At 37.3% G+C, this 19,290-nt stretch overlaps 1 protein-coding gene across 5 annotated transcripts in view; it reads left to right on the top strand.

Moving 5' to 3' along the window:
* syt14a (synaptotagmin XIVa) overlaps positions 1 to 13,949 on the top strand; it is a 44,894-nt gene extending 30,945 nt beyond the window's left edge. For 2 of the 5 annotated variants that reach the window (XM_082153082.1, XM_082153081.1), the window contains exons 5-10: positions 1,696 to 1,967; positions 5,768 to 6,217; positions 7,719 to 7,908; positions 8,009 to 8,065; positions 8,491 to 8,547; positions 11,089 to 13,949. In XM_082153082.1, the coding sequence (XP_082009208.1) occupies positions 1,696 to 1,967; positions 5,768 to 6,217; positions 7,719 to 7,908; positions 8,009 to 8,065; positions 8,491 to 8,547; positions 11,089 to 11,402 (1,340 nt within the window). In that variant the 3' untranslated portion in view covers positions 11,403 to 13,949. The remainder of the gene's footprint in view (positions 1 to 1,695; positions 1,968 to 5,767; positions 6,218 to 7,718; positions 7,909 to 8,008; positions 8,066 to 8,490; positions 8,548 to 11,088) is intronic. The other 3 variants (XM_082153083.1, XM_082153079.1, XM_082153080.1) reach the window with 2 other exon arrangements.
* The last annotated feature ends 5,341 nt before the right edge of the window (positions 13,950 to 19,290 follow it).

Raw genomic sequence — 19,290 nt, 5'->3', positions numbered from 1 at the left:
TAATACTTTTCTAAAGCATTAGCATTGCCATTCTGATCAAGGTGTTTGTTCGGTCCATGACCCCCAGACAATCAAGTTAACCAAGCTGTTAATGTCATGTTACTAATCACGGAATATTATAGTTATGGCATCTTTACTGACATTCAGATCAAACTGAATCATGAGAGATGTCTGACATGATAGTTGATCAAAACATCACAGAGATAGAGGGCACACTCTCTCATGCACATAGACAGACATTTTCTCTTGCTCTTGTTCATAGCCTGAGGTTAAAAATGCTGCAGTTTATGATCAAAGACGTCATTCAACATTGAGACATAGAAGACAAACAGACGTGCTCTTCCATCATTGTAAACAGTGATGTTTCTTTCCTCCATCCTCATTAAAAGTGAACTTAGATTCTAAGTTTTCATCTTCTGTTCCATACTTTGGTGCTTTTCCATTTTAGGATTCTGAAATTGAAATGAAATGTTATGATTTAAAAATAAGCAAGGAATATTTCAGATTCTGCGCTCTTTTTAGGTCACTAATCAAATTAGTGAATTTGTAAAAATAACGATGAGTGACAAAGTGTGTTTGTTGATTGGCAATCCTTGCTAGTGTTTAGGAAGAATGAGTTGATTCAGTGCATTTTGAATGTGAAATTAACTGCTGTGCCAAGTTGAAAGTTGGTAACTTGAGAAGTATTGAGAAATGTGTCCTAGCAATTTGTACAAAACTGTCATTGAAACGTATTACATTAAATGAGAAATAATACAAAATATCACTGCAAACTAAAATGTATGAATTGAGGGAGAGTTTCAAAAAAGTTTTTAACTTGAAAATTCACAGCATCAGCAATGTCTGAGGTGTCTCTTCCCAATATTCAGAACCACTTATCCTAGCCACACTCCAACAGAGTGTGTGCGCGTGTGTGTGTGTGTGTGTGCGTGCGTGCGTGCGTGCGTGCGTGCGTGCGAGCGAGCGAGCGAGCGAGTGAGTGAGAATGCACTATATTTATGAGATAGCTAAATCTTCCTGTCCTAGCCAGTAGCATGTTACTATGGCAACAGCCACTTGGTTCATTCTCTTTACAGAGCAGTTTGTATTGTAGAGTGCAGGTAAATCACAGCACGCTTTGCCATTTATTTCAATTTCAGATTCTCATAAAGCCACTAGCAGCATCAGTATATCCTCAGATTTCCTTGATTTTCTACATTTAAAATGAGAAATGCCGATTTGTTTAATTGATCACATTCAGTGATTTGTATCTCTTGAAGGACAACTGAATCATTTATGAAGATGCAGGTTTAATGAATATGTCTACACCGTGTGTAAATCCAAGTTTTGACCTTTTCTTGAGTTGAGCTAAGTGGTTTCATAGAACCACTCTTTTCTTAGACTTTACCTTTGAATACCATATAGTATGCTGTATCATAAATTACAAGCCTAGGTCGTGATGTGTGCTGCTAAAGACACAAAGGCTTCAGTTTCATTCTCATGTAGGAGTGACACATAAATTAGAGTTTCTGAGATCATTCTGCCGTTGAGCATAAATCTAAACTTAATAATGTCATATTGTCACTCCAACTGATGCACTTTCTAAGCCACTTAAGATTATATTTCCCATTTCATGTCCTGCACTTTAACTTTTTGATATTGAACATTGAGCTAAATAACACCTAAATGCATCTCTTTCACTTTGCCCTACATCAGTGAACTGTATCCAGCGGATGAGGCGGACTCCGCCATTGGACGAGCTGCAGCCTCCGCCCTATCAGGATGAGGATGGGTCACCACGTATGTCGTGCACACCCTCTGACCTGGGCGATGCCAAATGTGACCTTTCCCATGGGAGCGAGAGCCCTAGACACAGCTATGGGAAATGTCCAAGCGAGGTCAGTGAAGCACAGGACACAGAGAGTTTCCTTAACAAGGGCTATGAAGAAGATGTACCCAGCGACAGCACAGCTGTACTCAGCCCAGAGGTGAGTGTTTGAGCAAAGAAGTACTTACCAAAATACTTACCTACAATAACACTGGTCTACAGCCAAAATGATTATGAAATAAATGTAGTTAAACTTTCTGATCAACTAATTAAACTAATTCTAAGTCACTGAGAACGAAAATGATGCTTAAAATTGTTGATTGGCTCTAGTTTTCAAGATATGCTATTAGGTCATTATATACAAGTAAAACCCTTGATTTGAATGGCGGAGGATATGTGAGTTAAAGAAAAGGGATCTCAATTTAAACCCGAAATGATTAAAATACATCTTTGACTGGATTTATGAATAAATCAATGAATGGGTTTGGACAGTACTTGCTTTTTAGGCAAAACAATGAATGATGCAATCTGAAGCTGGTATTGCATTCTTCATGATATTATTGTATCATGTTATTCCTAGAAGGCATGATGCAATCTTAACGAAGCTTACATCCATCTGCTGAACATTGCCCTATATCAGCTCTAGAAATCCTACATTGGTGCGTTTCCCGTACAACGACGTAAGGCTGATCACACACTTGAAGATTTTAAGCCAGATTTTGGGCCTGGTTTGCAACCCCCAAAGATCTGGGGCACGCGGCCCGATTCGAGGCTTCTTGCAACGGAGTTTTTGTCCAAAAAGTCCTCAATTGTGTGGTGTCATTACAATTATTTTACTGCTTCCGATCGCGTCGGAGCCCGCATGATCCCAAATCGTAACTATCAAACATGTTTTTGATATTTGACTCTTCATCGGGCTGCCTCTGACGTGATGCGTGCAACAGCCAATGAGAGCGAGCAAGCTTCACCAACCGGATGTTTCCTGCTTCTATAGCTGAAACTTGGCAGCCACAAACATGCCACGAAAGTGGAGTATTAAGAAAGAAGATCACCCATATTATTTTTTTCTCCTTTGTTTTTCTTCCCGTAAAACAAAACTTTTTTACAGGGGCGGCACCAAGCATGCATTTGAAAATCTCACTGCACGCAATTGGATAACACTACAACCAATCACTGTTGTGATTACGCTGTCATTAGCGCTGTCACTAGCGCTGTCGTCATCTGTTTAGCTTGCCTCTGGCCCGCCCATATCAGATACACCGATGTGATTGGTGCAGCTCGGCTACAAGGGCATTGTTAATGAGCATCATTACTCAATGCCAGAGTAACTCGCTGAGCAAATTCAAATTGTGCTCTCGCGAGAACTCTGGATTTCCAGGGTAGTGTTTACTTAGGGGTTGAAGCTAAACTCTGCAGGTCTGTGGTCCTACAGGAACTGAGTTTTGCACCACTGTTATACAGTGTCATGCTCTCTTATTTGTCAGTGTTTGATTTTGCAAAGGGACACATTTCTGTTTAGCCAAAGTGAGCAGAGATGCCTCATACTTTTTGAACAGTGCAGATAACTTCAAATTGAGCCCAATCTATGTTTGCAGACTATTGCTGGACCGTGACAAGAGACACTCCATTTAATAAATACAAGAGAACAAGCCAAGAAGCGCCTGAATAGGACTAAACTATGTTCAGTTTTTTGCCTTTTGTTTCATAATAAATTTGATTTATATAACCCTTTTGTTGATGTTTAAAGTCTTACATAAAGAGAACAGATGACAGGTACTATCTAAACAATATACATAAACGTAAAATATAATAACTTAAATATCTTGAAAACAGTAGCCAATCAGTTAATTGTCATATTTAAATACAGCACATCAAAATGCATAATAAAAAGCACATTTTATCTCTGAAGCAGACGAGAAAATTGTAGACCAGTGTAATCTGGCAATTTCAAAAATACAAATAGCCCCCTTTGTTTAAAAAGACATGTTGCTTCCTTGCTTATTCATTCAAAAACTGTTTTCCAGCAGAAAGCTCATTTTGATTGGTCTTTTTTAAAGTTGTTTTTAGGGCATTGCTGTCATGTGTGATTTGCTGAAGTACTTTCATGATTTCATTACCTTAACATCACATGCATTCAAACAGATGCATGCACAAACGCCTTCATAATTCATTATGTATGTGCTGTAGACACCTACGTAATCATTTATATATTTACAGCAGTGTGATGCAGCAGCACTCATTGTACAGTACTGAGCCACATTTTTAGTCTAACTTTTGTTATATGAATTATAGCAATAAAAATCTTGTCTCAGCCATCAATCATTGAAAATATCTTCGTCTATAGGCAAATATGTCATAACTGTCTGTTTTATGGATTTAAAGCTGTCATATACAGTTGTGGTCAGAATTATTGGCATCCCTGGTAAATATGATCAAAGATGGCTATAAAAATCTGCATTGTTTATCCTTTTGATTTTTCATTTAATAAAATTTCTAAAATCCAACCTTTCATTGAAGTAAAATAATTGGAAGTGGTGGTAAATCACATTGGAAATAAATGCTTTTCTCCAAAACACGTTGGCCATAATTATTGGCACCCTTTTATTAAATACTTTTTGCAACCTCCTTTTGCCAAGATAACAGCTTTGAGTTTTCTTCTATCATGCCTGATGAGTTTGGAGAACACCTGACAAGAGATCATTGGACAATTTCTCCATACAGAATCTCTCCAGATCCTTCAGATTCCCAGATCCATGTTGGTGCTTCTTCTCTTCAGTTCAGCCCACTCATTTTCTATAGGGTTCAGGTCAGGGGACTGGGATGGCCATGGCAGAAGCTTCATTTTGTGCTCAGTGACACATTTTTGTGTTGATATTTACATTTGTTTGTTTTTTGATCTGTTGGTATTTGGTAGAATCCATGATGCCATGTATCTGAACAAGATGTCCAGGACCTTCAGCTAAAAATAGGCCCACAACACTAAAGATCCAGCAGTATATTTATCCTTGACTTTTTATCCCTGTTTGCACCAAACACATCTGTTTTTTTTTTTGTTTTTGTTTTTTCGTATGAACATAGAATTTGGTCCCTTTTGAAGTTCCAGTCGTGTCTGACAACTGAATATGCTGGAGTTTGTTTTTGGATGTGATGAAACAACATTTGGTGATGTAGTTTTTTTTTTTTTTGCCTTTCTGACCCCAAGACTCAACTAATCTCAGCAATTCTCCATCTTTCATCCTTGGAGAGTCTTTGGCCACTCAAACTTTCACACGCTCTCTTTCAGGCAGATTTATAACATCTTTAGTTGATTGAAACTTCTTTATTATTGCCATTTGTGGAAATGGTGGAAATGGATATGTTCAACGCTTTAGCTATTTTCTTACAACCTCTTTCTGTTTTGTGAAGCTTAATCTTTTGCTGCAAATTAGAACTATATTATTTGGTTTTACTCCTTGTGATGGATGATTAAGGGAATTTGGCATTTGTGTTTCCTCAAATTCATATTCCTGTGAAACAAGCCATAGCTTGACAATTTCATGTTGCTAGTCACCCTGGTGTGCTAAACATTTAAACATAATGGGAATATACTTCAGAGATATTTTACTCATAAAAAAATTCTAGAGTGCCAATAAATGTGGCCAACATGTTTTGGAGAAAAACATTTATTTCATAAAGTGATTTTTCCCCCCACTTTCAATTCTTTCACTTTAATCAAAGGTTAGATGTTTGCTAATTTTTTAATGAAAGATCGAAAGGATAAACAATATTTTTACAGCCATCTTTGATCATATTTACCAGGGGTGCCAATAATTCTGACCACAACTGTATAAGCTCATATGAATGTAAACACACTGTGCACATTTACCAAATAGATCAATCTGCCGTTCACCACATCAAGCCTCAGATGGTAATTGTTCCTCCCTCTAAATATCTCGGTTTTTCTATCATTCATCTCTTTAGGATCTGTCAGCACGTGGATCAGCGGCTCAGCTTCCAAAAGGTTATGACCCTGAGCCTCTCGCTCAATACGGAACTCTCGACGTCATCTTCGACCATGATTCGTCTGACCAGCGTCTGTCCGTCACGATAACAGCACTGACGGACATTCCTTCTCTCAAACGCACGGGTAACATCTCCTGGCAGGTGCATCTAGTGCTGCTGCCCACCAAAAAACAGAGGGCAAAAACCATCATCCAGCGTGGCCCCTGCCCCATCTTTACAGAGACATTTCACTTTAGCCATATTGAGTCGGAGATGATCGGGAACTATGCCGTCCGGTTCCGCTTGTACAGCGTCCGCAGGATGAAGAAGGAGAAGGCTCTCGGAGAGAAGGTGTTCTACCTCACCAAACTCAACCTGCAGGGCAAGATGTCAGTCCCCATCATACTGGACCCCTGCTGCAACATACCTGTGAGTGTGATAAAACATTATGTACAAAAGTCTCAAAAATGCTTCGAAAATGTGTGTATATATATATATATATATATACTACCATTCAAAATTTGCAAGATCTTAATTTTGTCAGTACGTTTTTTCTTAAAAAAAAAAATGAATACATCGATAATATTAAGAAATGTTTCTTGAGCATCAAATCATAGAATGATTTCTGAAGGCAGTGAAGACTGGAGTAATGATGCTGAAATTTCAGCTTTGCATCACAGGAACAAATTTTATTTTAAAAGATATTAAAATAGAAAACAATTATTTTTCACATTAATGTTTACTGTATTTTTGATCAAATAAATGCAGCCTTGATTAGCATAAATGGCTTCTTTGAAAAGAACTGAAAAATCTTAAATACATATTGAAAGAATTATAATATTAATAGGTAACATTACAATAAGGTCAACATTAGTTAATACAGTAACTAACATGAACTAACAATGAACAATATATTCTTATAGTATTTATTAACCTTTGTTAATGTTAATAAAAAAATGTCAGTGCATTAACTATGAAAACAGATGCAACATTTGATCTAATATTATAATGTTAACAAATGTATAGTGTAACGGTTCACAAAATTCACGGTTCGGTTCGATACGATACACTTGTGTCACGGTACGGTACGGTTCGGTACGTTTTTGATACAATGATATAATTGACTCTTCTTAGGAGTATATAAAACAAAACAGCTGAAATGTAATATTGTAGTAGTTATAAACAAAGTTTTATTTTAGTTCAGATTAACATTTGAGGGCAGCAATTGTATTCATAATGTCAAAATAAAACCGACGTAATGTTACTTGAAGGCATTATAGCCTATACTATTCCTGACAAACTTCCATGGTTGCAGTTAGTGTTACTACAGTAAATCCATGGTGAATGTTGCTGATCTGTGGACACTGGATAGTTCATTCATGGCACAATGTTTCTTCCTGGTTTCCACGCTCTGTTTGATCCGTTAATAACGGAGAAATGTGAATGTTTCTCACTAGATCTCACAGCGATGTTATTACTTCTGTGGCGAATTCAAATGATTTCTTTACTGGATCTCTTATTAGCGCTGTGTAGTAACAGTGTCGCATGATCACGATCGGCTCGCGCTACACTGGTCCAAACTGATAAACGGTCCTTCAACCACACAATAACGAGCAGTTTCGTTCCACTTGCATTACGTTTGCCATTTGATGTTGGGCAATGTTGTGGTCGCGCCGGCGTCTCTTACATTATGAGTGCGCTTGCCACGCGCAACGCGCAACGCGCCTACTTCAAATAACGAAATTTTGGTCGGCAGGAAAAATGGTCGAACGAACAGTTCGGTATGAAAATGCGTACCGAAAACCGAACCGAAAGCCCCGTACCGAACGGTTCAATACGAATACGCGTATCGTTACACCCCTAATATTTATATATATTCTGTAAAAACTTTGTAAATGTTAGGCCTAAACTAAAATGATTTGTGTCCCAGGGCAGTGACTCTCAGGCAAGCGTGTCAGACGTGTCGTGCAGTGAGACGGCCTCGTCGTTCCCGTCTGCCGGCCAGGGGGCGGCTCCAGAGATCCTGCTGGGGCTTGTGTACAACGCCACTACAGGACGACTCTCTGTGGAGGTCATCAAAGGAAGCCACTTTAAAAACCTGGCGGCAAATAAACCTCCCAGTGAGTCCGAGAGCTGCTCAACATGATTGCTTTAGATAGCCGTTCCAGAGTACTTCACCAACAAATTTGTCTTTGTATTTCCTGTATCATATTATATAAGGATTGCAGGATCAAAACGTGTCACCTCTCACCTTTGACCCCAAAGGTGCCCGTAACCGTATGTTCCCTCTTTCTTTCTCGCTCTGTAATTTTCTGTCATATCACCCTTATGATAAACGCTGCCCTAAATGACCTCCTAACCTTCCCAAAGCTTCCATCACACTTCAGTCAAAGAGTGCAATATAAGAGCTTTATGCCTTCAAAAAGCACTCATAACTCCATGTCATTAAACGATATTCAGCCCATAGATTCAGACAGCGTTATGAAATGGTGATGAAGGCTGCATGTCTCTCTTATGCATTGACCCTTAACCTGAAGTGATGCTGTGTGCTTTATGAACACGTTACATCTGACCTAATGTCATTGAACCTTCAAACCTTTTTACCTGCTCTTTTCCTCCTGCTGTTGTTGATATTCTCTCTCTTTCTCCCTGATGACTGCCGACCCCCTCTGCTCTCGCTGTCACTCCTCTCCTGTTGTCAGACGGTTTGTTCTGTTGTCTAAAGCACTTGATAGGTGGGCAGGTGTACATAATCCGAGGTGAGTTTTCTGTGGCTACCTTTATCAGCATCGGACGTTGTTCATCCATCTTTCTTTTGTCACGCTTCCTCGTTTCATCATCGATCCTTGGTGTTAGACTGGCGAAAACTTCTACATGGATGCTGAAGGTTTGATCTGTGGAAAATTTGAGCGCAAATTAATGTAAAATTCTATACAGAAGGAAGATTTAGAAAACATGTGAAGCATGTTATCCATTTAGTCTTCATCCATGGAGAAGGTTCAAACGCTTTTTTTTTTTTAAACCATGCTATGTTGGATGGTACAGTATGTTATTATTTTCTCTGTCCTCTGTAGTGATGTTTGCATGCGTCCCCTAACCTTGTGTCTTTTTTTTAAAGTGTCACATTTTCTAGATCATTTGCTTGAATCATTTGAATCGTTCTCGTCATGTGACTGGTAGTTCTAATCCAAGATGCCAGAGAGATGTAGAGGTCTTTGTAGGCATGTAGCCATGTGAGTGGTTCTTCTATGTTTGCAGACAGTGGGAAATTTTAGGGCTTTTACTGTTAATTAAATATGTTAAAAACACCTTTTTATTTTGATCTAGATCTGTTTGTGATCTCTATATCATGCTTCATTAAAATATATAATTGTCTTATAAAAAACTGTAAATTAGTCTGTAACAATTATACACGTATATACATAATAAATATCAAATATATAATATCAGCTTTTAAATTTTGGGAAGAGAGTGCTTCACAAGGACATCTTCATACTTAATTTTGGGATCCAAAAATTCCAAAAACTGCTGTACGCCACAATAACTTTGTCTCATTTACAGCATTGATACATGCTAACAGATATGTGTAATCCTAGTGTTTTCCATAACTTTATCAGTGTAGATGACTAGTATTTTATGTACTGTCAACTACCGAAGGTTGATTTCTGTGGCAGGAAGTGTTTAGACTCCTGAATAACTGCATCACAGAGGCTAATCAGCCCTCTTGAACCGCTATTGAACTCTTTCACATTCAGCTTGAGGAGCTGCACTGATTTCCTCAGTGCCAGGTATGAGTCTACATTCCCATCTCTGAAATCAGCGCTGCTTTAGCTCGGCTCTTCTATTAGTTGGAAAAATAGAGGAGAGTGAAACATTTTTTTTGAAAACGCAGCAAGATGACTCCACAGGAAGCCCGCACTGACACAAAGACACAGAGAATACTAACGTCTGTTGTATTCTAGTGTATTCAGGCAGGGCAGCAGAAAGCACGCTCAGAGGAGTTCAACTGCGCACTGAATTGAATCCCGTGAAAGGCCCCGTGCTGCAGCAGAGTCTGCTTTGAGTGCATCTGTAGAGTCGCAGTTCAAAAGGTTCCGAAATGAGAAGACAGAGGAGTGATGCGGGACTCAATTATTAATCAGTGAGCATTGATTCGTGCCGTGCGTTAATGAAAAAGAGAAACTGAATGGCTCGTTTTCAACCAATACATTTCATCCTGTATTAATGAATGGAATAATCAATTGCTTTTCAGATAAATTGAGAGATTGAAGCATTGCCATGCAGGAACCGTAGCATTGAAAACCTCCACGCTGGCAGAAGAACCGCACCACAACAATATCTTGTTACTAAATTTAACATCTCAACTTCCGAACCTACAATTATTGAAATAGTATTACGTTTTTGTAAATAATTTTTCCCAGCTGAAAACTGTGATTATTGTGTTTTTTTAAAAATGTATTATTGTTTTATTGTACTTTTATTTTTTATATTTTGAATGCAAAAATTTGTATTTTTGTCTTGTTTTCCAGTAAAAATGTCTAAACCATCTTAAAACAAGACATATTTATTTTATAAAACTAGATTTCTTTATTTTATGCCACTTTTTTAAAAGCCCCCTGTAGTCAATTATTTTATCCCTTTAAACTCATCTTTGATCACCAGAATCATATTTAAGCGTTTTTTCCTTTAAAAAAAAAAAATGTATGCCTTAAATTACCTTGAATGTAACTCTACACACTTGCCTCATTTAGTATATGCTGTTTTATGAATATGCAAATTAGCCCCGCCTCCACTCACTCACACCAGCTCAGAGATCCACTCGTTGAGGATCACTTTGACGTGATTGGTAACAATGTAGTTTGTGATGTCAGAAACACCAGCGATTTCAAACCGCGTTTCTGAGAGTCAGTTTTAAGAAGAAAATACTCTGCAATGATGCTGACTTCTGAATTTACACATGGTTTTGTTTTAAAGCATATTAAAAACACCACATAGACATATAAACAATATTAAAACCTTGATTTTCACCACAGGTGGATTTTAAAAATAAATCTAACAAACATTGTGTGAGATTTAACCTTAAAAATAAATTTCTCACTGGGGTAAAAACTGATAAACTTAATTCAAGATATACTTTTTACATATTTTTACTGGAAATCCCCCAAAAAAATTATTCTCAAATTTCTCAAAGTACTCTTTTGGATTGGTTTGGATGGACTGATCTGACAGTAAAAGTTTTTGGACTACTGTTCATAGAATGAAAGTTCCTCTGTCTGACATCCTGTTTCATCCTGTTTCAGACACTTATGTAAAGCTGACTCTACTGAACTCAATGGGTCAGGAGATGTCCAAGTGCAAGACATCGATTTGCCGCGGCCAGCCCAACCCCACCTACAAGGAGACCTTTGTGTTCCAAGTAGCTCTGTTCCAGCTCTCTGATGTCACGCTCATCCTGTCGGTCTACAACAAGCGCAGCATGAAACGGAAGGAGATGATTGGCTGGATCTCTCTGGGGCTGAACAGCTCTGGGGAGGAGGAGCTAACACACTGGACTCAGATGAAGGAATCGAAGGGACAACAGGTGTGTCGATGGCATAGTCTATTGGAGTCCTAGAATGTCAGTATGTGACGGCAACGATATGTGTAATGGGGTGGGGGGGACCAAGAGCAGGTCAGGCCCTCGAACGGTCCCAAACCGACAGAGCTGGCCCCCACTGCAGTGCATTATGAGAAACGCGAGCAGTTCTGGGGATGTAATCTGCTTTTCTTCCCAATGCATTGCAGGAAATGGGTTAGAGAAATTATGAAAACAGAGTTAGATGCCACACCGTTAATGGAGGAAACACTAATGAGACAGAGTTTTATGTTTATTTGGATATTTATTTGGATATTTTCTGACTTGACTTGATGTTTCTATTTTTGTTCTACTTAAGATAGTTGTAATGTTTCTAAAGGGGTTATAGCACAGTAAGAGAGAAATAATGAATGAATATATGTGTGAGTGTGAGATCCAGGCATGAAAGATCTGCAAAGATGAGGCGAGTTAAAATGTCTTTCCTCAGATGATAAACTGGCATTCTGAGATTACATTGCATTGACTTTAAAGCAGGAGTAAAATGACTGTCCGGTTGACTACTGTATATGCCAATTTTAATGGATACTCTGACAGATGTGCATTATCTACATGAATGGCTGGCTTTCCTTGACGTGATCAGATTGTCTAGATCTCATTCTAATACATGATGTGGTTCATTCCACTTTGAAATCTACTATCAGAGTGCCAATCCAGACTTCACTGCATACAGCCTGTCATCCGGCTGTCATTTATATGTCAGCTATTTTATTCCCCTCATTCTAAATGTAATACCTTGCAATCAGAAACACGCCACAAAATAGAATAGATAATAGAAAAATATTCTTTTCATTCTCAATATGACATTAACAGCCAATAAGTAGCCTATATAACTTTTCATGTATTAACTAGGCCTATACATTTCTAGAAACACCTTATAATATTGATTTAATATAATATATTTAATATGATAATACCTTAATAATAAAAATATGAGATATAAAATATATTAAATCATTTGTTAACTTGTACAGTCATGATATGGAACACATATTATTAGTTTTATATCTATTTATTTTATAAAACCTTGTAAAATTGAAGCATTTATTAATTTATTTCAGTTTACCAGCAAATAGGTAAGCTAAGTGAACCGCTTTCATATTTAAACTATATATTATAGAAGAAAGCCCTTACAATAAAATAATATAATGCAAATTCATATTTGGTCATGTTGACCAAAATGCTTTCACCACTGTAAAAAACTGTTCACACCAAGAATATCTAAAAAGATAAGTATAATAATAATTATAGTTACAGATACAGACGACATGTTCTGTTCATTGTAAACGATATTCAGCCCATAGATTCAGACAGCGTTATGAAATGGTGATGAAGGCTGCATGTCTCTCGTATGCATTGACCCTTAACCTGAAGTGATGCTGTGTGCTTTATGAGCATGTTCATGTAGTTGTCACTTGCCGCTTAAATTCTCAAGTGTGTTAAAGTTGGGTGGACTCTGATTGGCTGTCAATGTTTTTATCATTCTTCGGCTAGGGAAAAAATCGGATTCCAACAATATCGTCCCTCTGTGTTGTTATCGTCCACACTGTGTTGACTCATTGAATGAGAACAGTAATTCAAACATTATAGTCATAGTTATGGTCCTTGGTGTGAACAGGCTTTAAGTCCTGTGTAATACAGTAAACTCTTTGTTGACTTAGCTGACTTTGGCTGGTACCAAATCAGTGTCCTAGACACGCCAATGTTTGAGTTTTGACAAATGAGATTTAAAAAATGAAGAACAATGTGCAAATGCATCATCAGCTCTTACTCTGACTTTAGAGCCATGAGACATTACGAAACCATTTTTGAGTAGTTGCTAACATGTGGTGAAATGAGGAGTGACATTAAGATTAACTTAATGGCATTAAGTTAACGCCATACTTTAACAACAGCCTGTTCCCTCTTATCTTTTGTATTGAATTTGTGAGATCTTACGATCCTGAATGTTGAATTTTAGTACCTGAGAGACTCAACAATCAGTACTGCAACACTAGAGATACAGACTGCCAGTGTTCTGGCTGAATGTCCTGTAGAGGACCAGTATGAAACTGTGAGGATGTTTAAAGTACATGATGATGAGGATGCTTCTCAGCGCTTTTGCTCTGTCTTTTCAAGTGTCCTGATCTCTGTGCGGTCAACCTGTGAAATCTGTCTTGAACTAGTTTCTTTCCTTTCTTGAGCGATGGTCAAACTCACTCAGTGATTGTTACGTACTGTAAACAGCACATAGATTTTGCTGATCTATTTTTGTATCTATATATTTGAGAAAATGGACTCACTTTCTTGGTAAATGTATGAAGCTCTGTGAGCAGTATGGAGTTGTAGACTTTGTTCTACTTTCGCAGTTCAGTTGATATTTGGTACTATTTGGTTAAAGGAACTGTTTTATTAGTGAATGTGTAGAGGGTGAAGAGGGTGTAGTTTGTGTGATGTTGCATAATGTTATATGTATTCTTAGCTCTGTTGATGTCGTCATTTCAGGTGATGATGTATGAACCTGTTTACTCCCCTCAAAAAAAAAAGAGAGAAGAGAAAGGTCAGCAATGGCAAGTAGCTCAACTCTGAGCTGGTATGTTTTGTAATACCTGAATTAAGCACATGTTTAGGGCACATAATGGAGTCATGAAACACATCTTGTGAAAGAGTCAGACTGTAACGGTCTTCAGAGAGTCACAACTGGACAATATCTTCCACAAAAATTCTCTCTCACGCTGGGAGATGTTCTCAGTTTCTTCTTGGAAAACTGAGTAGATAGTCCCAAAATCTTATTTTACCATTCTGTCAACCATTAAGCCTGAGAAAATGCCACAGCTGTCAAAATTGCGATGACATAATACAGCACAATGTTGAGATGTAGGATATTAAATGCGTTATGACTAGAAAACAGCTGTGTCACAAACTGACATAAAGAGGCTATTATGTCTCAATTGTGACAGTTTTATGAGTGGCTTGGAACACTGTTGCCTCCAGCAGATATGGCTTCCAAATTATTTTCCCACTATACAGTTAATACCCGCAGTCCCTTCGGCTCAACCCTGACAGTAGCTTCAGACCTGTCCATCTGTAAAGGGATAGTTCCCATTTGTTGTAGTTTATCCACTCTCATGTTGTTCTAACCTTGTATTATTCCATGAAACACAAATTGAGATGTTAGGCAGAATGTCCAAGCTGCACTTTTCCACACAACAAACATGCTTTCAAGGTCCTGATTTCTTCTATGTCAGAATATAACTTTTGTGCTATTTTCCAAGTGTTTCCAAGAACAATTAAATGTTTTTGATGGAAGTCTCTTATGCTCACCAAGGCTCTAAGTATTTGATCAAAAATAGAGTAAAAACAGTAATATTGTGAAATATGAATACAATTTAAAATACGTGTTTTCTATTTTAATACATTTTAAAATTATTCATGTGACCGTAAGGCTGAATTTTCAGCATCATTACTCCAGTCATCAGTGTCACATGATCCTTCAGAAATCATTCAAATATGCTGATTTGGTGCAGACGGAACAAGTAATATTATTATCAAAATTGTAGAATAATTTTCTACAAGTTTTTGTAGAAACTGTGATAAAAAATTAGGGTTTCTGTGATGAACGAAAAGTTTTTAAAAAAATAGCATTTTCTTGAAATAGATGTTGTTGTATCAATGTACAGTAAAATTATTTGCTGTAACTTTTGATCAATTGAATGTATCCTTGCTGAGTAAAAGCATTAATTTCTTAAAACAAACAAACAAACAAAAAAACGTACTGACCCCAAACTTTTACAATAGTGTTTGTCTTTTAAATATAGAATACAGAAAATGTTTTATGTCCATTTTATGTCATGGCAGTCATCACGGGCAGAATGTCCAAGCTGTTATTTTGTATAAAATATCATATTTAACTGAAATACAAAAAAAGAAATATGGGGTCTGAACAACATGAGGGTGAGTATACAACAGCATTTTCTTTTTACTAGGAACTGGAAAATGCTATAATTCTAGAATTTTCAAACAGACACTGGAATGCAAAGCAAACGCTCTGCTGTGTCTTTACAGCTTGACAGATGAAACGGCATTTTCTCTTATAATGTTTAATGTGTGTGAATGAGTCCTACCAGTGCCTGATGAAAGCTCACAGCTGTCACAGCTCCTCTCCCATAAGGCTTTTCCACAGCTCTGCAGAAGTCTGTAAGTGAGAAGACAACTACAGACCAGTGATGGACATTTAAGGAACCCATCTTATTCTAACTCAGTGACAGAGGTTCTGTTCAATTTACAGAACTAATAAACACCAGCATAAAAAATGTTTTAGGATTTATTGCACATGAAGCACACACTCCCTGTGCTCTCTCTGTGTCCCAACATGATTCAGGTGTAACATGCCACTGACACCTTCAACTTTCACAAGGTGTGTTCCAACTAAAACCAGTTTTAAACAATCTATACATGTTCTGAACATTGTGTATGTGTTTCAGATTCTTTTTATTTTGCTTTTTCACTTTATTCTCAAAATGCTTTAAATGAATTGCCTATATACCCACCGATTCAGTCGGTGCCTTACTTTTCTCTGGAGAATGTTTTTATGATGTTTTTGAAACGTTGCAGCATTCCTATACAGCAATGTTGTGTCACCTTGTGTATTCATACTTCTGTACAACCGCTGTAGTTTTGATTTGTAAATGAAGTCTTACATGATACATTAAAAAGATACATTTGTATGTGATTCTGTTTTGAAAAGAATTATCTGCTAATAGTCTCTGTCCGTCTGTTTTTATTATATCAAGAAATGTGTGATTATCTCAAGTATAGGATTTCATTTTAGGTTTTTCAAAAATAAAGTTTTTCTCAGATAAAGGCAATCTCCGAATGCAACATAATGAACTGAGCTTTCCATCTTTACTCTCCTCATGTTACGTTGCATTCGGAAATTGACTACTTTTGACTGACACAATTCCAGCCACTGGAAACACTAACTGAAAAAGTGAGTCGTACAAAACCTTTCTCTTTAGTAAACTTTGAGTAAACAAACAATGTTCGAGTCAATACTCGAGTTCATGTGTAGAGCCCCTGGTGATACTTCAAGCATAGTTTCATGGTGTCGAGCCTCCTTAATGTTTTAAAAATAGCGATTTTGATGCTATCACTGTAGTGCCCCTAGCACTCCCATTCAAAAGGCATGACCGAAAAGGAAAATACGGTCAATCTTAAAAGTGGCGTTTCCATTCTAATTATGCTTTTACACAAATGTTTGACTCGGGTGGATTAACAAAAATAGCCTAGGTTGCAATTTGGCGAGAGTTACCCTTTAAGAAATAGCAAATTAAAGTTTGGGAATTATATAGCAAAAACTATTTGTAGCAATTTTTTAGCCCTAAAATAAGAGGGAGATGATAGGTGAATAACACTGATGTAGAAGCACCTTACTCTGATTTTTAGCCTAAACTTGACATAAACTGGAAACTTGTCCTTCAAATCGAATTGGTTGATTGGAATGTTGTTCCAGAATCAACAAAGATGTTGATCCAGGAACATGTTGTACTCTGTGAAATCAGGTTCTGGTAAGAGGGCAACAGGAAGAAAAAAACGGGAAAAACTACACCACCATGTGGTGCAATGTTACGTACAGCGTGTGAGCAAAAATCCAGTTGTTTGACTGTAGATCCTTTCTGTTGAATAACTGTTTTGGAAACATTAGTGTCAAAAGACAAATTGCTGTCAGCTACAGATGATGAAATTCAGTGACTCAGTTTAGAGGAGGAGACAGAAAAGTTGTATTTGATTTAAGAGGGCAACTGTTTTACCTCACACGTACATTTACTATCATACCAATCAATATGTTCATGTACCTCTCCTGTCATATGCACTTTGGATGCTCATAAATAAGTAGACATGACACGTCACAACCCTACTAAGTGCTTGTCTGTGTGAGGGGAGTGTGTTTTGAAGGGCCCATTAAACTTTCAGTTTTATCCTGAAGGAAAGAGCTATCTTCAGAGTGCTTAAACATGGACAGCAGCTCCCTGCAAGTCAATATTTATTCCCGCTGCTTGGCTGGAGTGAATAAAGAGAAATCTGAACTCTGTGACCTTACTACTATAATGTAGCAGAAACCAAACCATGCTGCAAGATTAGAGGGTGAATGAATAGTCATCAAAACAAGTGTGTGTCTAAAGATGTCATAAATCAAAAAGTGTCCTCTACTGCTGAAATACGAGCAGGAATAAATAGAAATAAATGTTTTCTAAAATATGGTCCTGCTTATTACAATCAATTCCCCTTTACTACATACTAAAGGACAGGGAGAGAGATTCACTATAAAAGTGCTGGTACAGTTAACCACAATGCATGGTTTCCATTTATTTAAAAGATGCTGTTTCTCTCTGGAGCTCCCAGTCACCTGGAAAAGTACTTCAACACAGGGCTGCTTTTCACACAAGAAAATAAATTACCGACTCTGGCACAGAAGTGTATGTCTGCTTCTAACTAGAAACAGGGTGTGTTTTTTGGAACCTGGAGTCAGTTAAAGAGAAACTGAGCAATAAAAAAAACGTTTGAGTGTCTGTGTGTGCCTTGTTCTTGTAAGAGTTAAAAGTTGTTTTGTTTTTTTAAAGGCCTCAAATATATAGTAAAATCTCATAGATGTGATGACGGTCATTTGTAAATCAATAAATAAAATAATGATAATAATAATAAAACAATAAATAATTAAATAAACATCTAAACTTGCCAAATTAGTCTGTTTAGGGTTGTTCTAAATTAAAAATTAAAAAAATAAAACTTCTGATGGTTATTTGTAATAGCGTAGTTAAAATAATAATAATAATAACAAACAATTACAATAGGGTTTCAGCACTTCGTGCTTGAACCCCTAATAAATACAAAAATCTGGTGGTGGGTCTATAAAGAGTAGCCTATAGCTGATTATAATCAGCTAATGTTAAAGGGGTGGTTGATTATGATTTCACTTTTCTAACTTTAGTTAGTGTGTAATGTTGCTGTTTGAGCATAAACAACATCTGCAAAGTTACAACGCTCAAAGTTCAAAGCAAAGGGAGATATTTTCTTTTAAAGAAATAACTTTTAAGGCTGGTAGGGACTACACGACATTCCTCCCGGGTTAGTGACATCACTAACCCTACAATTTGCATAAACCCCGCCCCCGGGAACGCCATTTATAGATTATCATGACAGAATATGCTAATCAATGAAGATAACAACACATATACTATTTAAAATCATCAACTAACCATAGAAAGCTAAAAGTTTTTGAAATTTTCAGTGCATGTCTGTGTGAGTTAAAGTCCAACTGAAATCAAAATTGACCCTATTTACTTTGTTAGCGCATATTAGTAGTCTTGTGGTGAACAATTAATCCGTGCAAGTTAAAACAAAGAAAAAAATAGTTTGCCGTCGTAATCTTTAATCAAAGTCTGAAAAGTTACTTCCGGTCTGGAATGGCGTCCATTCTCTGATGACGTAGGTTTGACGGCTTGGTTTGGGAAACGCTTAACCACTCCCCTCAAACCGTTAGTCTGTAATGAGCGAGAGATGGAGAGGAGGAGCGCTAGAGTAAAACCCTGTCCTCTGTTTAATATTCCTTTTCACTGGGAAATACGTCACAGCACTGGAGAAAAGTCGTTTGCAACTTCCGGTTCACGCGGACTTTAAAATGACACAAGCTGTTGAAACTCCGCCCCCTGTGCTGGGAGCAGCAGCTCATTTGCATTTAAAGGGATAGACACAAAAACGGTGCGTTTTTACTCACCCTCAAAAAGTGACAACTTTACCATGCTATATAAAAATATCTGTTGGGTATTTTGATCTAAAACTTCACTTATGCACTCTGGGGACATCAACGACTTATTTTAGATCTTGTGAAAAG

This window comes from Leuciscus leuciscus (genome assembly GCF_965113295.1).
Source record: "Leuciscus leuciscus genome assembly, chromosome: 22".
In the NCBI taxonomy this organism is placed as follows: domain Eukaryota; kingdom Metazoa; phylum Chordata; class Actinopteri; order Cypriniformes; family Leuciscidae; genus Leuciscus; species Leuciscus leuciscus.
Note: the sequence above shows the minus strand (reverse complement) of the source record. Positions and strands in the feature narration are given on the sequence as shown.